Source organism: Pteropus vampyrus, unplaced genomic scaffold (genome assembly GCF_000151845.1).
Source record: "Pteropus vampyrus isolate Shadow unplaced genomic scaffold, Pvam_2.0 Scaffold103, whole genome shotgun sequence".
NCBI lineage: Eukaryota > Metazoa > Chordata > Mammalia > Chiroptera > Pteropodidae > Pteropus > Pteropus vampyrus.
In genome coordinates, this window is record NW_011888884.1 from 3,426,390 (window position 1) to 3,451,365 (window position 24,976).

Sequence of the window (24,976 nt, forward strand, 5' to 3'; positions counted from 1 at the left end):
TTTCCAAACATCGTGCGACACCACTGAGCTCGCGGTCACTAAAATTCCCAGGCTTTTTCACATATAAACTACTGTTTTGTCAGTTCTCCTCATGTGTGGTTGATTTTGCTGCCCTCATCCAAATCGAGAAATATTTACCGAATGGCCTGCCAAGTACTAGGGCTCTGAAACAGTTCTTGACCTCAGAGAGCACACAGTTTAGCTGGGGAGACAGATACAATAACTGACAATCAGAAGACGATTTGGCAAGTCTCATAATAGAAGTGGATACAAGGGTCAGAAGCCACCCAACCTACTTCATATTTATCCCCTTGCAAAATTTCATTTTCAGCTCATTACTCTGAACAGTCTAGACAGTCTGTAATCTTGATTTTGTCATTTAACTTATGGACCATTTGCCAATATTTCAAATGTATTAAGTCTGAAGTAGTAGAAAAAGTGACTTAAGTTAATTTTTAGGAGATGAGTGAGGCTTAAAATGTAATAAATTAGTGAATTTTTGATTGGTGAAAACCTCAAAGGCTTTATGTAATTCTTAGAATCCCATCTTAAATACGTATATCGCATACACACAAAAATACTTGCAGCCTTTAAGTACTCAATACTTATTCAAAAGGGACTTGTTTTTGTTGAGATGTAGACCCTCGTATTTTTAAACTACAATGAGTAAAAAAGTGAGAGAACCTTTCAAGTGAGAGCAAATACATGAAAAAAAAAGTTTGCATTATGGTCCCAGTTTTGGAAAAAAAATTAAATAAAGCAGAACCTGTTTGTATATGTATAAAAACATCTAGACGACTCTATAGCAAATTGTTAATAGTTATTAGTTTGGGATCTGAGAAAGAGAGGCTGGCATTGAGTGGCCCCTACATTTTATATTATGTATTACCATAAAGCTGTTCTTAATCGAGAGTGGGTATTACTTTTGTAAGTAGAAGGAAAATCTATGCGGGTATCTTAAAAGGGCATAACTATCGGCCATTACTATTTTTTACACTCATTCTTGAAGATCTATAGATGCTAGCTTAGTGCACCTAGAATTCAAAAGCACCCCCCACTTCCAAAGGGAATAGGGACCTTGCTGCTGTTCTTCCTTGTTCAGACAGACCTTCTTCTTAACAAATTTAAAGACCTCTTACTAAGTACCCCAGTGGTCTGACTCTACTTCTCCTCATCTCCCCAACTGTGTTCTCACCACCTTCCCTACACACTCACCACTCTAGCCAGATGGGTACCCTCGGGATCCCTTCCTCTGTACATCTGCTCACTTCTGATGCTCCTCTCACCTGGAATGGACTTCCTTCTGCCTATAAAAATCCTACTCACTGTCAAGGCCCGGCCTGAGCCCCGCCTCTTTGGAGAAGCCCTCTGGGACTCATCAAGTCCTTCTTTTCTCCATGGCTTCACCTATTAAAATCCAAACGCACAATTTCGCAACTCATTCTTTTCTGTTCTTTCGACTTAACATTATCTGTATATCTATTAACTTAAGTTCTAAATATCCATCCATAATAAACTTGGTTTGGGTCTCAGTTTCCTTCTCTATTAAATAAGACTAATAATTTGTACCTCCAATTCATTAGACATACTAATTCAGATGATAAATCTAAGGCAGTCAGCAGATTTTAAAAAAAATGACGATTAATTTTATCACTTATAATAAACCAGAATGGACGATTTTAAACTGGTCAAGGGGAAAAAAATAACCGGCAATGCTAAAAAAATATAAAAGACTAGATTCACGGTTTAGAAGATCCTGCATTGCTTGATGAGGCTATCACTGCAGCTTTGGTGGAAGGCTCACAGTGCATGAAAATAAAAAATGACATAAGGAGGGTGGCTTTCACGAGTCATCTAAGAGTATTTTGTGTCCCTGAGGAAACTAAAGAACCTAGCCCTGGAATGACTTCTCAAAGAGCAGTGTCCTGGTAAATAAAACCTTAGCTGCGCCCTGCACCCTCAGCCAAACACCTCTTTTGGGTTGAGCTTGATGACTCCAAAACTGCTTGCAAAGTAGAAGAGCTCTGTGACAGGAACACCTCCCTTTCTGGGCACAAACAGCAAGGAACTGAATCCAGCAAAAAGCAAGCAGATCCTCCTACCTGAACTTCTCATGTCGCTTTGGCCATTCTTTATTTATCTCCCCATTTTTAACCACCACTCCTGGGATTTTTCCATGGGATATATTATTTAGGATTACGAATGAGTTAACAGGAAAATGTGTACATCATTTGGACATGCTTTCCTGGGCCATACCATCGAAACTCATAAGATTTGTTTTTAAAAATACATAATAGTTGTTTTTAAAGGTTATTTCTGGCACCTTCTCATCTCTGCACTTTAAAAAGAAATTCCTTTTCACATATTCATCTTGCCCAGGACATACTCTCTTCTCTGGCAAGAATGGCCAGGATCTGTACCTCTCAATCACAGCTCACTCACACTAGTTCTCCCAAATCCAATACTCTTCTTTCTGCTTGTGTAAAACCTTCTAGTGCAGAACAGTATTTGAAAGAGAGGAGAGGGCCTATGAGTCATAAAAAGTCTCAAGAGAGTTGGAAGAATTTTATATCAAATATAATTAGTCTAAAATATCTAGCTCCAGTTCCAGGAAAAGAAAATTCAAGGGGGGCAATGAGAAGACAAGGGAAAATTCTTTCAAAAAAGAACCAAGATTAGTCATTTTAGATGATTTGACTAACAATCGAATATCTTTTCTACTAAAGAATAAAGTAGACTTCTTTCCTTTAGCTACCTATCATAACCAAGGTTCTGGAGGAATTAGGAGAATCTCCAACCAAGAGGCGGAAAAGTCAGATGTTAAATTATGAAGCAAACTCTAGTGTTGCTAGAAACTAGCTCTGAATGAGTTTGGTAGTATATGCTTATATTTCTGATGAACAAATGTTTTTCTTGGCATGGGAAGAGGGAGATGGTTAGTTGACTAAGTTTCCGGGACATGGAAAGCTTACACTTGAAATGTTTTTTAATCCTTGGCACACGAAACTGTGGCTAATTCAAAAAGTCCCAGAAATCTCAGGCAGGTGGATTTCTTGGGAAGGATATATAACGAGATTTTCAACTTCAGGATAGTGATAATTTTGGGAGGCTTCCTATTTGCCAACTTCTGATAATTTAACCTCTGAAGACTTCTGCACCACTGAAGTTATAAAAGTCTTTAAGTCTTTATAGTAGAAATGCCATTCTTCATAATAAGCATGAAAATAAACTGCAGATCACATTTCGATGTAGAAAGCCTGACATTGAAAAGGGAAGGTTTGTATTCTCTGGTCAGATAATTTCGAGACCAGCAGAACCTATTAAACATTATGGCCAAGCCATTAAAATTATGCCTCGTGTCCCATGTGCTACAAATGATGTAAATCTCTGTACTTCACAACTATTCGCTCAAGAGTCTCCACTTCATTATTGTTATTTTAACAGAAACCACCTCTTCTTTCTTTCACCCCGAGAGAAATCTGATTGCAATTGGAACCTGTGTGGAAGGTCTGATGCCCTAGCAACTAATTGGATCTTCTTAAAGGTTGAATTTGATGTCTGACCTATTTAGAAATCTGAAAAGCTTCTCTCTGAAAAGCAGGCATCTCACATTTTAATTTTTAAGTGTCAAGTATTGCCATAGTCAAGGTTAAATGAGTTGATAGTTTGGTGCTAGACCCAACTTAAGTCTTAGAGAAGTTTTTCTTTTAAGCTTAAATATTATTCACATGTAGTGTTTTTAAAGCATTATCTAATACCCTACATTTCATATATGAAATAAAATATATATTTAGGTCAGGTTACATTTTAAATGACATCCAGGGGCAGTCCATATGTTCTATATAAAGGTCTATAATGACATTTATTAAAGACTGGATTAATTTCATGGGTATTACTGTCATTTTTTCCTCCAATCATCGATGACAAAGGTCAGTGACATAATGCCCATGGGCCAAATCTGGCTTCCGCTTTGTTTCCGTACATAAAGTTTTATTGGAAACAGCCATGCTCATTGGTTTACATATCGTTTATGGCTGCTTTCACATTGCAATGGCACGGTTGAGTAGCTGTAACACAGACTGTATGGCCCACGAAGCTGAAAATATTTTCTATCTGGCCCTTGACAGAAAAGGTTTTCTAATCTTTGACTTATGGTTTACAGAAACTGACCAGTATAAATCTCATAAAACAGGTCTTCTCTAACTAATATATTATGTTAAAATCCCGGTGGGTAAAATTTTCAGATGGAATAGAAAATGTCATTAATCTATGAGTTTTGTCATTCAGCTTCGCACTATAGCTTCTCTGAATGTGGATTTAACTGTATTCAAACACTGTAAGTTTTTTGACAAAGACACAGAAAACTTCACTCCAAGGTCTACGATTGTGTGCATCTGTTCCGAGACGGGGCTCTGCCACCAAGTGACCACACGGGTAATGCCAGCCCTCCAGCTCCACTACACTTTCTGTCTCCTTCTGAGGGCTGGAAAGACTTACATCCTGTCTCAACCTTCAGTTCCCCACCTCTACAGAAGGTCTTGTTATGCAGGGAACAATGACAATGTCTAAAACGTTCTTTGTCACGAAAGACCTCTTCCTCTGGGAAGAATGATGTGTCAGAAGATTTCTGTGGGAGCGGTCCCTAAGGTTTCATCTTTGGATTGCTTACCTTTGACCTTGCTTCTGAAATGGAAATGAAATAAACTTACCCTTGTACAATTTGGTTCTCTGCATTTAGACATGTTAGGAGGCTCAGTATAACTTACTGAAATAAAAATTGTGATGCCTCCAAGAAATCACTTGTTAGACAAAAGAAGTCAGAATTTAATAAGCACCTACCTAACTGCCACCATTGGAAATGGGACAGAACCCATAGCATATACACAAGTACGAAGAAAGCATTGAGATCAGCAATAGAAGAGTAATCAGAATAGGGTTGAGACCATTAAAACTTGATCTTTAGAGAATGCGAAAGTCAGAGATTCATAGGGAAAAGTAGACAGGGAGGAAGTCCTTCTGCACTCCCAGAAGAGCTCACTCAAAGGTACAGGAGTAGAAATAAAGGAAGTTAGATGCTGGAAACATTAGTAATTGTCAGCAAGGCCATTCTGGAATGGGGGAAGGGTGACTAAATGGTGAACTCTGAATGCAATGTAGAGGACTTTGATTTCGATATGACAATAAGAAGTGCCTGTGGTTCTTTGATGAGAGGTATCTTGATAAAAATCGTATTCATATCAAATATTATTTTAGAGTTTATAATAGAAAAGCCAACTGAAAAGTTATATCAGAAAATCTTTTACTAGGGGAAAAAAATCACAAAGCTCCTTATAATATTTTTCTATTAATTCATAATAGCAAAGCCTTCTCTGCTGGGTGGACTATATTGAGATCTATATTATAAAGGGAAGGACGTTGCAACCAAGAGTTCTGGTGTTTTCCCTGACTTGCTAACCAGAGCCTGGGTGAAAAAACTATGTTCCCTCATTCACCCTATTTGTTTTGCAGCTGGCTTTAGTGTTTCATTTTTGTTCTAAACATATCACAGTAGCTATTTCCTAAAGCAGACAATTCCATACAACATAACTAGGTAGAAGAAATAAAATTATTCTCTGTGGGGGAATTGTGAGGGAGTAAAAAGATGGGATGTCACCATTGGCCTGACTTCTTATAAATGATACAGCTGGTAAACGATAAGTGGGTAGTTATTTACCCACTGCCCATGCATTGGGTAGCTTCTCAGATCTAAACAAATCTCATAACTAAACTAGGCTGTTCAAGTTTCTTTGTTATTTTATAGATGTGTACGTATGTGTATTTTTCTGTACTGAAAGCAGAGACTTGGAAAAAGCCTGATAAAACCCAGTCCTGTATTTTATATGGCAAGAGAAGGAGCCCAGTAAACACAAACACAGCAGAGCACTTCCTTTTGCTGACAAGCTTATGATTTCCCCTTAACGCATTGTTTAGAATAGCAATTATGTGTCATTTCCCATTATCCTATACACAGAACTAACACCACACAGCCGTGTCTTTTCTTTCCAACAACCGCTTGTGAAGAATATATAGGGGATTCACGTGCTGATGAAACCTGTCAAGACTGACAGCCCAGAAGAGCCTAAGAGCTCTGTTTATGCACAGAACAGGTGTGTGGCCAGGCAGCTGGGGTGAACTCTCCCCTCCACCTTCTCATTTCAGCCGTCTCAGCTTCCCGCCCTTACAGCGCTTCCCTCTGGGCTGGGAGGGACAGGAGCTTTGCAAGAACCTTCTTCCTCAGGCTGTTTCCTTCCGACAGAGAAGACTGGCTCGCTTTCAAGATGGCAAGTGTCTGACACTACGAAGAGCACCGAGCATGTCAACTCGTTTTATTCACATTCCTCACTAGGGAATCAGAAAGCCAAGGACACACCAGTGATTTCCCTGGTGTTATGGACCTCAACTCCCCCCAGGCCTGCAACACATTTTTGGTTCTTGTGTTCTCAGTGTCCTGGCATCTGCAGTGTGGGAAACCGTAACCGAGAGCCAATAGCCCCACAGCTTCTGCCTATTAAAATGTGCAATTGGATTTCACATGTGTGTTTCAAACACCATTCAAGGCGTGATTTACAGGCTACTGTCTAGCCCCACAGCTGTTTTTTTTATCCCCCAGATTTAGCCGTTTCTAAGAATCCACTCCTCGGCTCCCTAGTACATAGTCTTCTCATTTTCAACCTCCTTCATCATTCTTGAGCATCCCAAACTATGCAAGACCTATAGTAAGGATTCAAGAAAATATTTATGGAACGAATAAACTGTTAATTATTCTTTCTGTAGAATTATTCATTCATGATAATAGCTCATTCGATGCCTTCTTTCTGTTTCCCCCATCCTCTAATCAAGTTTTTTTTTTTTTTAATCAAATTAAATGAATTACTTCTGGCCCACTGATATCAGTTATTTATTTATGTTAAAAACAGCACAGGTCCAATGACTTTTGCATAAGCCACCCAGGGCTTTCACAGTATGTTCTGTCTTTAGAAGGAATAAACCCCTCACTTTTATACATTGCAAGTTATCTTGCTGCAGCTGAATAAAGACAGACTGTGTTATGTAGAGAGTTACTCAATATTATATATCATCATGTTTCTGTGACCATCCTCCCCATGGTCCTAACATTGTCTAGCTTCCAAGAATCTGAAATCAGCTCCAAAAAGGTTAGGCCTCAGGCTTAGGGTTGTGATTACTTCAGATGTAGTTACCGATAATATCTTCTAAATATTTGATTTTAAGCTGTTGGGGGGATAAAATGGTACTGGTACAGTATTCGTTTCTGATTCTTCCATGCATAACAGGCAGAGATTATAGACTCAGGAAACTGGTTGACCTTAACTCTTCTTAGCCTATGCAGAGGAAGATAATCCATGCAGTGGGTAGTCTGTGGGATTCCCTTGTTATGTGACTAAGACCCACCTTTCAAGTGAGAAGGACAAAGGAAAAAGAAGGTATGACAATGAGAAATGTCCCAGGTAAAAACTCTTTGCTGAAAATGGTGTAGATGGACTGATTTCACTCCATAGGTATAGCTTCTATTTCAGATGAAAGCAATTAATTGAAAATCATGTCCATAAAGATCTAACAATTTACATCAAATTATATTTTGCCCTTTTTTTGCAACATACCAATCTTTTCCAATGCAAAGAATCTCAAGGGGCAACGGGGGACATTTTCTGTACCCTTTCACTTGTACATCCCCCTCCACCCCCGACACACACACACCTGGCCCCTAGCTCTGAGACTCTTTAAATTTTCCTGGAAAAACAACAACAACAACAACACAGGACAGGCTTCCTCCTACATTTTAAACTACCATACAACAGTTGCAGAGACAGCGTGCTCACTTCATCACAAGCCACATTCATAACAACAAGCCTGCTTTGTTAAACATAAGTCCTTTAAGACAGGAATACTAGTAAGTAGTTATCGTGTTTAACACAGTGTTTAATGATTTGCAAAGGAAAGGCCACAGAACTCCAGAGCTCAGTAAAGGCAGCTTTTAGTCTCAGGATTTACCTTTCCTTTGCCTCTTACAGTTTTCTTGCAGACCTCATGAATAAAGATTACTCATTTACTCTCTTGATAATCTGATAATCAGATGACCATGTTGATATGTTGGCCTGTCAGAACTTCAGATTACCTGAAGAGTCTATATTTTTAAAACCTTACATTAAAAATAACCCCTAATTCATGCTGGTTATAAACCGCCCCAAAGGCCAAAATTTCAATCAAAGGATGAAAATCACAGAAACAAAATGACCACTTGTTAAAAATACCTCCTATGTGTCAGATGTTGTATTAGGTATTCTCACCAATGCACTTTTTCTCATTAATTTCTCAACTTAATGGGTTGAAGTAGTTATTTTTATCCAAATTTATATGTGAGCTTAGGAAACAAGATTGCCCAAGAAAATACAACTACAACTGGCATTGAAAGAACTAAGATTCTAAGCCAAGTCTTTGTTCCCGAGAGCCCATGAACTTTCTTTCTGTCCACTGAGCTCCTCCCAGGAACGTAATAGTAGACCTTGGGAAACAGCTTGTTCTCTGACCTGGGAAGTATTTAAGCTGGTGGTAGATAACTGGTTACTACAGATGCTACAGAAGGGATTCAGGCATTAAAGGGGCATGGAAGAGAGCAAGGTCTGCAAGGTCTTCTACATCTCTCAGAATCTACAGACTTCTTCCTCTCCTGAGCACCTGATTCTGCACTCACCTGAGGTGAGCTGAGTAATCAAAAACACTTCTGTTTCTTGGTGTGGTCAAAACAATAACTCATTCCTTAGCTCACTATGCCACACTTGCGATGATCTCTCTTTCTCTCTCTCTCTCTCTCTCTCTCCCTCTCTCTCCCACCCTCCCTTCCACCTCCTACCCTACACCCTACTGCTTTGCTTAGATTGCCATGACTTCCTGTACTTCTTCTGAGGCTCCAAAACTGGATAGTTAAACCCTCTTTCCAACTGATGCTTTCTCAACATCCTTCAGCTATAAGAAATCATCACATTACCCCTAAATTATCTTGTGCCCCACCCATTTACCCTTTCATTCCTACTCTGAATTCTGTGTTGTTAACTTACATACCTCAAAACCCAAACACTTCACCACACACATATTTTTTTAGGACAGGACAGGATATAAATAAGTAAATATAAACAAAGAAATACATCTGTCCGGTATTCTATCTGCTTTCTTGCTCACAGCCCCAGTGGAAGAATCCAGCACTAACCCATCGCACGCATGGCAATCTTGGCACCAGCAATGCTCATATGAGTTGGCACCAGATGCTCACTGAATTCACAACACTTTCCAACTCCAATTTCTATACCGTTTCAACCTTTTCACACTTCTTCCTTCACTTGAACCGCCATGTTTTTGTGTAAGATTTTCCTCAAGAAAGAATGATTGGCAGTTAATCCCAGCCCGCCTCAATCTTAAGTGGTTAATTCTGGCTCAGGAGCCCATTTTTACCATTGGAGTCTTCCACTTCTTCGGTCGGGGTAGCTTTTGGGGAGGAGTGGTGGGTATGTGAGGGAAGAAGGCTGACAATTCGTGGCCTGGGGAGGGTCAGGGCTTTTCCGTGGACCTTGAGGGAGTGTTCCTTCAACTGGCTGATTGTCATGGTGGAAAATGAGCACCAAGAACACTTGTAGGCATGTTCACCTGGAAGAAGATGGTGGCAAGGGGCAGACAAGGAAAAAGAGGGAAGGAGGGCATAAGGTGGGGTAGAAAACAAAATAACATAATTAATTCACTCTACAGAAGTGCTTCTCAAGCTTCAGGGTCTAAGAACCCTCACAGACCAACCACCCGCCCATTTCCACAACCCTAGCACTCCTTTGGGACAGAAACTCTTCGAGGAGCTCCATAATCAATGACCTGGTTTCTTTTCATTTCATGCTCTACTTACATGGAGGAGCCTATGGGTTGTTCCCCCATAGGGAGTGACACCAAATGCCTACAACACCTCCATCAGAAAGGCTTTGCAATCTCTTCCTCCCTATCCATACTAGAAACGGCCATGTCACTTTTCATTCAAGGTTGCCTTTATATCATCCACAAAAAAATAATACACTTAATTCTTATTCCAAGGGTCTATCGGTGGCTTTCCAGCACAAAGTCAGTCCGTGCACAGTCTATCGTACTAATCTCATTCTTTACTTCCTTGCTGACTCTTCACCTCCTTGATTCCATGCATCTTATAGTGGGGTTTTTTTTTTTTTTTTTTTGGACCAGTTCACAAACTTCAGCATAAAATCCATTTCTCTGTGTAATCAATAGTACAGAAGTGGGTAAGAGTAAGTCATTTTTTTTAACCGAGAGAGTTGTATATGTATAAATGTGTGTGATCTCCGATTTCTTCGATAATCGAGACGTTTAAGTAAAAATAACTATTTTTCTTTAAATTATTTTTATATCACTGAAATACAGCACAAATCACTATGACTAAATTAGAGTATGATTTACCTTTGCCTTAAATCGGCTTTTCAGCTAGTTGCATTTTTAAAGAGCAAGTGCGAAATGGCCATGTTATGTTGGTGGACTGATATACCCTGGTATGATCAACTCAGAAAGCAATTTTGCTTTTTATAACAACAGGCTTAGGATGGTCATGCTTGCAGTGCTGTAATTCCACTTCTGAGAGTTTATATTAAATAAATACCTTTTAATACAAAGAAAGCTTTATTTAGAAATAAACATTTATTTGGACTTGAAAAAGATACGAAACAACCGAAACTTCCAACCATGGGGAAATGATTAAGTAAAAGTGGGCCTATCTTCTTGATGAATTATCATTCCCTAAAATGAATTCTAAAATATTTTTAAGAACATAGAAAAATAAAATACTGATACTCAGAAAAATACAGAGGAAGGCATAATATATTAATATTAAATTATAATCATAACTTAAAATAATCATAGAGGAAATAGTTGAAAGGAAATATTATCAAATGTTAAGAGTGGTTAAATGTTAGATAAGATTATCTATGACTATATCTTTCGTTTTCAATTTTTCTCTAATAAACATGTATTTTTAAAATTTATTTTTAAGGCGAAACTTAAAAACGAGAGAGAGGAAAGAGATGGGAGTAGAGGAATAAGAGAAGGAACTTAAGTCATGAAAGTTCTGCGGGTCCGTGACAATGAACTGAGGACAGAGCTGACATCTCCAGCAGGAATTGGAAGGTAAACCTCTATTCTTGTTTCATCCGGCCAAGATGGTTAGTTTCCTGCCACTAAATGGTTTTACATGTGAAGTGAGCCCAGCATCTCAAGTTCTGCTTTAAGCCTGCTTTTCACCACTGATGACCTTCAGAGCTTGCATTTCTAAGAAAATCTTGAAACTAACCTTGATTTACACAACATGCTATAGCCCAAGGCAGAAAGGAAGTTCAAAGAAGTCAGGGAATCCAAACAGAACACACCTGTCCGTTGTCTCCACAACCTTACTTAGGAGTTACAGGTTAATGCTGGGCCATGAACAATGGGCTTTACTAGTATTATATATATATAATATTGCGTATAACACCGCTGCTCTCCTGATCTCATTTTTCAGTTTTTTAACGCAAGCCTGGCTGTATGAACTTTGTATAGTGGTTTTAGGTAGCCCAACTCGAGAGAGAATTCTAATCCAGGTCATCTGGTTAGTCGACATGACTTTTTATCCTTTAAAATAAAATCTAATAAACCATCTGGAACAGATAAGATGAGTCAAGAGTCCTTTGGAAAATGTACTGGCTTTCTCTAAGCTGAGCCACTATCAGTGGCTAAGAGCCATGTCATGGACACTAAGGTTCCAAGGTGTGCAGACTGAATCACAATGCTCCCGTGCTCGTGCTCTCTCTCTCTTTGTGGATGCCTCCTTCTCTCCAACCAGAAGGCCAGTCTGCTCGGTCAGTTTAACTCAGTGCCCTGGAGCCAGTGTGCAGCCTCTGGCACTCTTTTAAAGCCCTTCCTACAGTCCAAATCATTTACCAAGTTCCCACTGGTAAAAGTGCTTTTGACAAGGCTGAGGCTTATGGGAAAAACTCGCTAGGATTGGTTTCCTAGCCGAAGAATGTATAATATACAATTAGAAAAGAGTGACTTGAACCCTCTCACTCAATGGACTTAAATGGAATTTTCCTGAAGATATAAAAATACTAACAGGTACAGAAAAGCTCATTTGGCTAATCCCTTGTCCCATCCCCCACCCCCAGCGGGGCTTAAGGCATCTGGAAGATTTCAGTAGTTTTTACTCCATTAAGCCAGTTCAACAGGACCCAACACTCAGGAGCTAGCAAAAAGAAAAGATCACATTTCCACAGGGAATGAGGAGATGGTAAAAGTGAAGGACTCAGGTTCTGGGTGGTTTTTATAACCATACAAAGGAAGCTAATAAATAGACCGAAGAATTCTACTTGACTGCAAAATTTAAAGCTAGAATTCTAAACACCTTAGCTGAGGAAATTCAAGGTGGAGATCTTATTTCTTAAAAGAATCTCTGATACTATAGACAGGTATTCTGAGCCTTCATTTCCCCAATTTCCCTTTGGTTTGATGTAAGTTCCTCTACAGTTGTCAAAACCTCCGAGAGAGCCACAGGCTACTGTTGAGTTAGGCTTCTGAGAGCAACTGAGAAGTCACGAAAAAACTTCCGGACCGCTCCTCATTGTCATACCTCTTTCTTGTTTGGCTGAGTTCTGATTAGCTACCTGTGGGCATCCTCTATCATATGCAAGGTAGCGAAGAGCAGAAAAGAGAGAGAGGCTGCATCTTGTCAGCGATAAAGATGTGTTTGCTCTGGAGTCAAATTCTTCGTGAATGGACTCTATGGCTTTGAGCAGGTCATTTCATTCTGAGACTCTGTATCTTTATCTGAAACTGAGGGTGACAACAACACCTATCCTTTGGGATTGTCATTATGATTAAACGAGATGATGAATATAACATGCTTAGCGCAAAGCCTGGTAGGTAAGGGATGTTCATGAGGCAAGTACGATGACACAGACTGATAGAAAGATAGAGACCAGTATAGCTCCTGGACATTCATGACCCAAAGTCACTTCTTATCTTGTGTTTCAAAATGTATCTAAGGCATCTTCTGAGAAATCTTGAGTTCTCTTTGCCCATTTGAATTTCTCAAGATTATAATGTTATTTTAGTTGGGAATTATCTTCGGTGGATGTCATAATTCTTGCATTTCCATTAGAAAGGCTGGGGGATTTAGAAATTTCTCTAACAAATAAAAACTGTTAATAGCATGAATCTGTTAGTAGGTACCTGTTAGCAGCATGAATCAACCGTGACATGGGTAACAGGGGCTTGGTATTATTTTGGCTTTGGGTGATTCTTTAATTTTTCTATATTAGATTAAAATAAAACTAAACACACTACCATCTCAAGAATAACTTCTCAGGTCTGGGGCAAAAGACTTTTAAAATTTCACTCAGTGAAGACCACTGGATTTCAAACTCAGACAACTTAGCATCATGAACACTGACTCACCAGCATGAGCTTTGAGTATGTGTGTTTTCAGCCGGCTGTTATAGGAGGACTTGAAGGAGCAGATTTTGCATCGGAATGGTTTATGGTGTCCGTGGTGGGTTTGCATGTGACGATCCAAACTTTATACAGAAGGAAAGAAAAAAGAGGAGAATGACAGGATTAAAAACTACACACAACATGGTCTCATTTCCCTTTTCTAGAAGTGCCATTTCTAAACGTTCAAAGTCATTGTTACTTTCTAATGACGGTGCTTACCAAAAAGAAAAAAAGAAAAGGAAAGAGTTGTACCTACTCTAATAAGAGAGGAAGCTAAAGGAAGGATGAGAAGAACGCTTGAGTGGGCAAAGGTTTTAAAATGGTTAACTACCTGCAATAGGCTGTCTGTTTCCAGGCTTTGTAGATATGCACCTGTGTTTAAAGGAAGTCACAAGATCCGAAGGTTGTCATACCCCTGATAAACATAACCATGCTTGCTGTACATCAGTCTTCCAGAAGCAACTTATAAGGCAGTTACTTAATTATAATGCATTCCCAGTACTTCATATTAATTACTAGTCTAAAAAAATAATAACTCTACCAAATCAGGTGTGGTAAGAAGTTCTAATTTGCAACAGTACCCCAGAGAACTAGAGGCCATTCCAAACGACTCACCTGGGCTGGGTACCACTTACCATCTTAACATTCGCTCTTCTCCCGAGCTCCCAGGAAGCACTTTGGATTGCTTCTGGACAGCTCCCTCTGGACACCCTTTAGCTATCTCAAACTCAACCTACTCTAAACCTGTCAGGGTTTTTTTTTTTTTTTTTCTCCAAACCAAATTCTCTTTTTTACCTCCTTGTTTCTGTAAAGGGCACTACCGTCCTCTCAGCCAACCAGACTGAAAACCTAGGTGCCATCTGTACTCTACCTCATCTCCCACATTAAGTCAATTTTTTCCCAGCTAGGCAGATCCTAGTTCCTTCAACCATTCCACAAAGTCCTATCTTAATTTCTTGGATCAACTACTATCACTGCCCTTAGTTGGTCTCTCCCATCTTTCTTCTTTTCAACTCAAGAGCATGAGCTATAAAGTCAGACGGCCTGGGATCGAACCCCAGCTATGACTTACAAACAAGTCTTGTGACGCTGAGCAAGTTCTATAAGCTCTCTATCCTAAAAAGCCTCAACTTCTCTTACAGAAAATGGGGATAATAAGGGGACCATACCTTATAGGGCTGTCCTGAGAATAAAATGAGATCATACATCAAGGCTCTTGTCAGTGATAAAGATGTGTTTGCTCTGGAGTCAAACAGAGCAAACAAAGCCTGGCACATAGTGAGGCTCCACGAAGTTGGCAATCATGGTGACTTCATGCATCTCGGTCTCCCTTACCAGTAATGTAAATTATAAATTACTATTGTTTCATTCAAAGACTCCAAATATGGCGCTGCTCAAGTATTCAGACTTTATCTCCCACTGTTCCTTCACCTGTTTTTACACATTAGTCAAACTGAACCACCAGCGGGGCCCCCACGCACCTCTCACTCTCCTCCTCAGGCCTGCGCTCTCTCGTCTTCCTCCACGTCACATGTCCTTTACAGATGATTCAAGTCCTATCTTCCTACTTTAAGACTTGACTCGAATGCTCCCTACTCCATAAAACCTTCTGGATTCTTCCAAAGTGGAAGTCACATTTCTCTCCTTTGAAACATCATAGCATTTTATCGATGTACTTTTTAAGGACGTGCCTTATTTCGCCGCGTCATTTGTGCGTTTGCTTAATTTACAAACCGACTAAACTCTAAATTCCCTTAGATCACTGACCATGTCCTCGTTGTCTTTATATCCCCCAAAGCCTCCAGCACAGCGCCTAGCACAGGGCACCGTCATTTACTCACAACGATTTATTGAGGTTCTACTGTGTGTCAGAAAACTTGACAGATGCTGTACAAAAAGATACTTATTGAAATAATGAGAACTACTCAAGTTTTATGCCAGTGCCTGGATCCAACGACAAAGATTAGATATTAGGCTCTGACTAATAATAAAGAGTTTGTAATCCATTCTGACCTCTGCAGAAGCACTGCCTCCTCCTGCCTTTCGACATCCACTAACTAGCACTTTATCTTTAAAGAAGCAAACAGCCCATCATTTATTTTCAATTATCATAAAAATAAACGGCACGTCAATCTTACAATCAGTCACCTTCATCCAAGACTTCAGAACACATTATCGAACATTTATCTCTCTTATACATTCGAAAGAGAAAGGCAACAAAAGGTTGTTTTTTCTCAGAGCCCCTCTTCCCATCACCCTGAAAAGCCTTACACAAGACCCCACATTTACCATTTCCAAGCTGTGGTTGGCAACAGGCAGCTCCTTCTTCTCAGCCACCCTGTACTTCAAGCACGTCTTTGGCATCCATCAACTTAACTACCTTTCAAGGTCTTTTTAAAAATATCGAGCAATGATTCTTTGGTCACATGGGCTAATAGTCCTAATTTTACCTCCTAGCCACTCAATTTCCCAAATGAAACTTTACTCCTCAAATGATGACTATGTTCTGGATGAATGTTTGACAGATGCACCAGTAAACTTATCTACTCTCTGGTTTGTCTTTGTGCAAATCACAGCAATACCTCCAAAACTGTCATGTAAAAAATGCCTGCATTAGTCAAATCTAATGTCAACTAAGCAATCTCCTGTTCTTAGCCCCATGTGACAGAAGGGGTGGCTGAAGTTCAAAGTAACAGCCAAGTAAACAGCAGGCATGACCCACAGGCGGGGTCTTCTGACCCCTCTGAGCCTCTCCTGCTCTAGTCCAGCTGTGACACCCCCTCCCAGTTACCCCTTGCGACCCCTTGATAGTACTTACTTGTGCCTGAAGGCGGAAACGAAGGAGCAATACTGGCAGCTGTACTTGTCCTCGCGGGTGAACATGGCCAGGGCCAGATGGCTCCTCTCGTGAGAACGCAGCCCCTGCATGGACATCAGGACTCTGTCACATTGACTACAATGGTATCCCCCCGGCCGGCTTTCATCCGCCAACATTCCATCAAGCAAGCAGTGTTCACCATCCACCCGGTCCACCAGGGCGCCACTGGCATCTTTGGCTGCTTCCAATCCATCCAGGAACAAGTGGGAGGGGTCTTCAGCCTCCTGCTAAGAGAACCACACACACACACATGCCCCACCAACAAAATAAATATCCATTGTCATTTGCCCCAGCTTTCCTCCTCTCCCTTCACTCTCCCACATTCATCAGCGTTTCCTGCCAGAGCGTCCTTCCCCGACTCCGGCTCCCCGGAGACGGAGGGCAAACCCGGCCGCCATTCTTCAAGCAGCGGTGTCGATTTTAGGGCAACGTATCCGCACATAGGGCACTACTGCCTGGGAAGTGTGAGAGAGGGGCTCTTCCAATTCGAAGACAGTTCACTCACTTATCCCCTATCTTCAAAAGAAAATTCAAATTGTGATCCCACCTAAACTGACATAAAGCAGGGTGAAGGTTATGGCTCAGAGATAGGGAAGGAAGGGAGGGAGGGAGGGAGAGAGGAAGGAAAAACAAAAAAAACTGAGTAGTTTGGGCATCTAGGAGCCTTGGGCCATCCTTGGGAAATAAAGGAAAGTGAAAGATCCTGCCCTCTGCCCCCCACACTCATCCCCTCCCCACGGACTGTGACTTCCCTCCTTGACTGAGGGTTGCTGTATCATTGATTCAAAAAAAAATAATAAAATAAAATAAGCAGCAGCCTGATTTTAAGCTATTCATGTTTCGAGGTGGCTCCTTGGATTACTGATTACACAGGAAGAGCCGCGCTGTCTCCCTTGAGTGAGTCCAGGAAACGAGGCAGGGACACACCGCAGTGGCATGGAAGAAGCTGACCGCCGCTGCCCCCGGGAGCCACTGCGCTGCCGACAGCCAGGAGGCTTCAGTCTTCAAAGAAGAAAAGCAGGAGCTTTACCTCCATGCCACGCTGGCAAAACAGGACACAAGAACAAGAACGGCAGATGACAAAAATATATTTACATATCCGGGGAGAAAGAGCAGAGCCCTGAACGAACTTCTCTGCTCAAAACCAACAAGCGCTTAGACATATCCTAGAAGGCAGGGATGGCGGCGTGGTTATTGAAACAGTGTCCGCTATTAGGATTACAATGTTCAAAACAGGTGGCCTAATAAAGGTCAGGGGAAAAGGGAAAGCAGTTGTCAGTAACATACAGGTGAGGAGATGGGGGAGGCAAATCAGGTCAACAGGCTCTCAGGGCCGACTGTGACTTGAAGGCTTTTAGTTTTAGATTTACTGTCTCTTCCGCTCCTCAGAGGACCCAGGACAAGAAGGAAAAGATGGATTCTCTTGGGCTCTGCGCATCGTCAGCCAGATGAGAATAGTAAGAAGCCAGGCAGTGGGAAGAGCAGAAGACGATGGGAACAGAACCCACTTCATTCCTCTCAAGAGCTTGAGCCACTAGGAAGAGCAAACACCTAATGGCACTACATGCAGAACAGAAGCGCGACCCAGAGCCTCCTGCACCGAGAGGCCCGGGTCTTCCGTTCCCACCAAACTATCGACGTAGAAGGGAACCAGATCGAAATGCGAACAGGTCGAAACGCGAAAGACGAGAAAGGTCCAACCTGCAAAGAAATCAAAACAAGCCAGACCAATCCAAGCATCACTCAGGAATGCCCACATTCGAGGACGCCCCTTCCTGAGCTGCTTGGAGCAACGGGGTTAATGAGTAACTCGAATCGCTCGCACACAAGAATGCTCATCCAGACCTTCCCACGTCTCACCTTCACGGCGGCGGACACGGCTGGGACGCTGCCGTACTGAACGTGCTTTCGGAGGTGATTGCAGATGGCTCGGAGCGTCGGGTGCACTTCCACACAGAATTTACACTTGTAGCCCACCACCTTCCTCTCCTTGATCTTTGGCACCTCTTCTAAGTGACCAAAAGGCTGGTAAAATACAGTGGTAGCCATCAGTACTCCGAGCCCTCCCTCAACGGCCGGCATTTATTCTTGTAGCTTACTAGCAGATTTTATTTTAAAGCGGATTAGCAGGTTAAAAACCAAGGGAGATATACGTGAGTATTTTTACATAACGAATTCGTCAGAGTCGTGGCACACTGCCTACTATGCAAAGTCTCTGGAACCCAAGTATGTTACGACTTGTGAGGAGAGAAGATTTCTGTGCAGAAGCCTCATCGTCACTGCCACCAAGTTATCTTGGTTTTCAAACCAATTTCAACTACGCAGGTGAAACGTTGCATAGCTACGCCATTTAGTGAGCTTCTTGACAAAAAAAAGAATCTACTCCTTGAGATGTTAGGTTCACGTAGCAACGCTGCAGACCGAGACATGGCTGAGAAGCGCTAATGAGACCAAGAGACGGTCCACAGCTGCCTTAGGAGGGAGAGCGAGCGTCGTCGTGGAACTGGGCCTCGGATAAGGCTACTTGGCAGAAAGAAATACAGAGAAACCACCCCAACCCTCCCCTGGGGAGCCTCGGGAGGAGTGAGAGGGAGGGGCACAGGACCGTGGAGAAGGGTGAGCATAGACTGGGGATAATCAAGCTCGAAATGTTTAATTGACTTATTGAGCTCTCTGGCAAGCTAAGTCACTAGGAAGCCTGTAGCAGTTTGGCTGGCAACGAAGAAGTGCATGTGGGCACCAGTGATGAGAGGCCTCCTGGGGGAAGGGAAATCAAAACATATCCTTACCCTCTCTTGTTTGAAATCTGCAAAAGCACCATCTGCATATTTCTGCTTGCTCAAAAGCTGTTTCCTCCTCTCCTGACGTTTGGCACGCTTCTGGAATTCCTCATTGTGAACGTTCAAGTGTGAGGTCAGCTCCGCTGTGCTTTGCAGTTTGCTATCACAGTGCTTACACTGGTAGGCGGAGTTCTGCAGGCGAGGGCCGTTGCCTAGGATGACGAAGTCCCTCTTCAGGTCCCGACTGTGGTGGTCGGTGTAATGCATGCACAGCAGCTCGGCCGTGCTGAAGGAGAGCTTGAAGCACTTGATGCAGCGGAACGGGAGCCACTCGATGTCCGGGCCTTCGCCTCCCTCCACCTCGGCTTTCTCAAAGCTGCCTCTCTCTTCCTCTTCCAGCAGCAGCGGCTTCTCGTGCTCATCCGCGTAGACCGCAGTGAAGTAGCCCCCCAGCTTGCTGGCGTGCTGCTTCTTGGGGAACACCCCCGGGTGGCGCTTCATGTAATGGGACACGATGCCCTTCTTGCTGAAGGACTGGAAGGAGCACAGGGAGCACTTTTTCTTCTCCACGGCTCGCCGGAGCTCCTCGCTGAGCTGCGGGGAGTCGTCCTTGGGTGGGGACGGGATGATGACCTTGTTGGGCTTGTCGCTGATGGTCCTGGAGGCTGCCAGGCAGTGGGTGTAATACGCATCGATGTCGTGGCGCTTCTGGTAATGGGCCGCCAGCCCTTTGCGTATGGGGTTGGTGTAGGCACACAGGGCACACTTGAAGAGGTTGTTCTTGCCCTCCGGCTGGGCTCGGACGTTGTTGTGCTTAATGCGGTAGTGCCTGGCGATGCCCTTCCTCGTGGAACAGAAGTACTTGCAGAGCTGGCACCGGAACACAGTGTGCGAGACCAGGTGCGAGGTAGAGAAGTGAGAAGTGGACACCGGCTCCTCTCCCACCTCCTCCTCGGTGATGGAGACTTGGGAGGGGCTCACTTCAGTGGTTATCTCGGGCTCGAGGGAGACTGGCAGCTTCGGAGGCGACTGGGAAAAGACATCAAATTCGGGCTGATTGTGATACTTCTCATAATGGATCTTGAGTTTCTCCAAAGTGCCATGTGTGTAAGGACACAGCTTGCAGCGGTAGGCGCCGTAGCCTTGCTTGAAGATCCTGCTCGTCTCCTCCACGTCGTTCTGGGCTATGTCAGCCGATTGTTCCACGTCATGCACAAAGTCCTCGGCGGTCACCTTGACGGACGGGTGTCGCTTCTGGTAGTGGGTCAGGACACCGTGGATGCGGGTGTTGATGTACGGGCAGTGCCTGCACTTGTAGACGGCGCCTGGGTTGATGTCGATGTCCTGGGCAAAGTCGGCAGCCTTCACTTTCATGCCCGGGTGCTTCTTCCCGTAATGCGTGAGAAGGCCATGCAGGTTGTTATACTCAGACTGGCACACCGTGCACTGGTACGGGGTGGAAGAGATGGCGGGGTTGGCTGAAGAGAGCTGGATGCTTTTCTCCGGGGAGAGTCTTGGATCCTCCAGGCATTCAGGTTCCTGCTCAGGGAGCGGGGTGGGCATACTGTTTTCACAATTCATATGGCCCACCAACTCTTCGGATGAAGGGATGGGATTCTCAATAACATCTTTCTCCTTGATGATATCCAGCAGCACCGACTCATCACCATTCATGGCCCAGGGGTGGAATGCTTGGTAGTGATTGGTGATGTCCCAGATGGAGAGAGCTTCGAAAACACAGTCTCTGCATCTGTACGTTTTGGCTTCAGCTGGCATCGTGAGAGAGGGAGGGGATGGGTCTGGCCCAGCCCAAAGTTTGGTAGCCATGTAAGTATAGTCAACGTAATGTTCTGGGTGCCTCCTTTGGTAATGTAGGAGCAAACCACTGGGCTCCATGTGGGAATAGATGCACCACTCGCAGTGGTAGCCAGCTTCTATCAAGCCATCTAGAAATGCCCACCTCATGATGGACGTGACTGTGGCCTTCAGGGCGGGGTGGTCCTTCTTGATATGCTTCCTCAGTGCATAGAAGTAGGGGGAGGTATACGAGCACTGCCTACATTTGAGTGCTCGCAGTTTGGTTTTGTCCCGCTCCACGCTGGAGGGGGAGACAAGCACGCAACTGGCAGGCTTCTTCTGGTTACGGTCACAGAGGCTTCGGATGGTGGCCGTGTGCTGCCGGATCACGTCTGCATTGGCCTTGAAGTCCCGGTGCTTCTTCTGGTAGTGAATGAGTACCCCTTTGACCGTCCGGTTCCCATAATCACAGTGCTGGCAAAAGAACATCTCATTCTCCACAGGGGGGCCGTCTCTCTCGGAGCTGCTTCGGTTCAGCTGTTGCATGGGGGCAGGGGGCCGAGGGGAGCCTTGGGGCCCCTCAGCCCCTCTCATCATTGCAGCTGTGGGAGGAGCCTGTCTGATATATTTGGCAGTGACCTTTATTTCTGGGTGTCTTTTCTGGTAGTGGACAAGCACGCCCACAACTGACCGATTGCTGTAGGAACAGTGTTTGCAGTAGTAAAGCTCAGTACTGAGGTCTGGTGGCGGGGGTTGTGGGGGGGGTGGGGAACCCATGTTGGACATTTTGGGAGACATTGGAGCACCCACCTCAAATGATAATTGAGAAAGGGCAGAGCCCCTGTCCACAGACACCATTCGCATGGTTTTCTGGATCCTAAAGTAGGAAGCCTTTTCTTCAGGGTGTTTCTTCTGATAATGAACCAAGACAGAATGCATGTTGGGGCTCGCAAATGAGCAAACGTCACAGTCGTAAACGACAACGGTGTTAACCGAGGGGTCCTTTTGATTTTCACATTCTGGAGTAAACGTCTTTGAAGGAGTGTTTTTATTAAACGTAGCTGGCAAACCGCCACCACGAGCCACGGGAGTGGACGTCGCCAAGTTCTTGGGCGCCGAGTTCAGAATCTCCCTCAGAGTCTGGGATTCCGTGTTGAGCCCTTCCTGCTGCTCCACGACGTAGCTGGAAAATATCATCGCGTTGTTTATCTTCACCGTGGGATGCATTCTTTGGTAGTGCGGCATCAGGCTTCTAACATTCGGGCTCGTGTAGGAACAAAACCGACAGCGGTAGATCAGGTCTGAATGGTCGAAGTTGAGTACATTCATGGCTTCCGGGTGGTGTTCGCCGTAATGCTGCTGCAGGTCTTCAAAGTTGGTGTAATCGATGTAGCACTCCAGGCACCTGTACACCGCACTGTGATCGTTGGGGTCCAAGATGTACCTAAAGCTGAACTTAATGTACGGGTGCATTCGCTGATAGTGGGTGCTGACGCTCCGGGCCGATTTGTTGTTAAAGTCACAGTGTTTGCAATAGTAAAGCCTTCCAGGGTCACTAAAGTCTGCATTTTCATTGTTGTGCTCGGTCCCGTAGATTGGCGTCTGGGTGCTGAGCAGAGCAGTATTGGAAATTTGGTGATCCTTCAAGTTTGTCGAGCCGTAATAATCCTCTTCATCTTCAGAAAGGGTGAGCTCGATCTCAGCCCCATTGGTGGCGTTGTAATCATGGGTGATGTTTCTGAAGTTGGGCTCCTTCTGGGGCTCACTGGCATCTCTCACCCAAATCTGTTGGGTTGAAAAGGCAGTGGGCACCTCCAGGACTGCCTCTGCTGGCTCTTCTTCCCGGTCCAACTCAACCTCTATCTCCACTTCATTGTCTTCCTCTTCCTCCTCGTCATCCTCGACATTGATCACCGCATCCTCCTGCTGTTTGGTTTGGTTAATTTTGCTCTGCAGGTTGCTTGCGATCTCGTCGATCCTAGTCCTCTTCTTCACGGGCGATAAATCGAGAGGAAAGTCATTAGCGAGCTTCCTAGAGGCCTTAGCTACAAAATTGTTCTTGGAGGACAACCCAAGAATTGAGGTCTGACTTTTCTTCACAGTGTTGCTGGAAGAGGGGTGGCTGTCTGTCTCACTTTCCAATGGTAGGCTGGAGGGCGGCCCCTCGAATTTTGGCAAGTTGTCGCAGAATGAGTGTTTGTGCTGCTGATGGACTCTTAGCCCTTTCAGAGTCGTGGTGGAGTAATTGCACATGGTGCATTTGTAAGGGTGCAGAGGTGGGGCTTGCACGGATGGCTGCGGTGGCTGTGGCGGTGGGGGCTGTGGCTGGGGTGGCACCTGATGTGGCGGCTGTAGCTGCGGTGGCTGTGGCTGTGACGGAGGTGGTGGTGGCGGCGGCGGTGGTGGCGGAGGCTGTTGCTGCTGCAAGGGATCCAGCATGACTCCTGACTTTCTACCGTTGATGCTCGAGCTCTCATAAGACACTACGCCTTCATTCAGTGAGGAAGAAATGCTTTCACTCTGGGAATTCATGGCATCCCAATCTGACGTTGTACCCGTGTGACACTGTTTGTGAGCCCCCAGCTTTAATGAGCTCTTGCAAGTAAACGGACACTCGTCACATTTGTAGACGGCTGTCTTTCCAGATAAGTGGATGTTTTCTATATGACGGGAGATGCTACGTCGATGCATGGTGAGGAAAGGACAAAAAGGACACTGGAACCTGTTCATGAATCTTCGAAAGGGAATCCCCTTTGTCTCCAATAATTTGTTGCCGTCCGACCCCATGAGCTGCTCTGCAGACATGGCTGCTGTCTGGTGATCCATAGCATTTAAGCCATTCTCGCTGTCTATTTCATTTAACTCTTCATCAGAACTAGAGTCATTCAGCATGCTGTTAGTTTCCAGGTCGGCAGAAGAATTGGTCATGTCAGCCATTCCATAACGAGATCTCTCCGCCAAGTTAACAAGGCCAGAATTGTGAGGTGACTTCGGCTTCATCTGAGGGTAAGACATGGGCGAAAACTTGGAAGCTGAAGAAGAATTGGGTCTCATGATGGAGTTGCTGATGGAGCCCCTGTAGTTGGAGACGTTCGCGTTAGCTATCTCCCGGCTTGCAGCATTCATGGACAGGTAGGTGGAGTTGGGGGTGGGGCTGGGGGCGTTCTTGTTCTGCACATCAGGTAGATTCGTCCCTTCTTGTTGCTGTCGGAGACTGGAAAGGATCTTGACCATACTGCGGTGTTTCTTCATCATGTGGTCACACCAGCGTTCTCGGCGGGGTGTCTGGTAGCTGCACCACTCACAGCAAAAGTTGCCTCGAGACTTGGTCAAAGGTTTGACCATGGATTCTAAGATGCTGCGCTCTACAACCTCCGCTGGCAGCTCCTTGCAGGGGTCTTGCAGGGACATGGGAGGGACCATGGGGTCTGGCATCGGAGCAGGAGCAGGTGGGGGAGCAGTGGTCTCCTTCAAATTGTTTTTGTGGTACATCTTCTGATGCTTCATTATTCTCGCCCTCCTTGGTGACTTGTATGTGCAAAACTGGCAAGAGAAGACCTTTCCAAATCCCTCATGCATCATGATGTTATAATTTAAGGATCCTGGAATGGGGGGTCCCACCGAACTCCCTTCAGCTTGGGCTCCGTGGACCTTCCTAGTGTGTTCTATGAGGAGGTTTTTTGACCTGAAGTAGCGGACGCAGAACTTGCATTGAAAAAACTTGTTTGTTGGTTTGGGATTAGGGACAATATGCTGACTGTAATATCCTGGACTGTGGCCATAGTAACTTCCGGTTCCCAATGCAGCTGCATTTTGACCTACAGAGAAAGCATAAGGTAAGTGGGAGGAGAAAAGCCAAGCAAAAGAGAATTAAGAAATTTAATCGTGCAAATCAATTTTTCTTTTCAATTATTCTTCATTAATAAACATCACACTCAAAAGGCCTAAGAGCTCAAGATGAGGC

At 44.0% G+C, this 24,976-nt stretch overlaps 1 protein-coding gene across 14 annotated transcripts in view; it reads right to left on the reverse strand.

Moving 5' to 3' along the window:
• The window catches only part of ZNF462 (zinc finger protein 462), a 129,267-nt gene that overhangs the window by 51,517 nt on the left and 52,774 nt on the right, over positions 1–24,976 (reverse strand). For 9 of the 14 annotated variants that reach the window (XR_002781514.1, XR_002781515.1, XR_002781516.1 and 6 more), the window contains 5 exons: positions 19,225–24,830; positions 18,296–18,460; positions 16,376–16,662; positions 13,522–13,640; positions 9,505–9,696 (listed from right to left, as the gene is read on the reverse strand). Coding sequence is in view for 9 of the 14 variants with exons in the window: in XM_023533478.1 (XP_023389246.1) it covers positions 9,505–9,696; positions 13,522–13,640; positions 16,376–16,662; positions 18,296–18,460; positions 19,225–24,830 (6,369 nt within the window). In the remaining 5 variants the exon portion in view is untranslated. Of the gene's footprint in view, positions 1–9,504; positions 9,697–13,521; positions 13,641–16,375; positions 16,663–18,295; positions 18,461–19,224; positions 24,831–24,976 lie in introns of those variants that run through there. The other 5 variants (XR_002781518.1, XR_002781517.1, XM_011364952.2 and 2 more) reach the window with 5 other exon arrangements.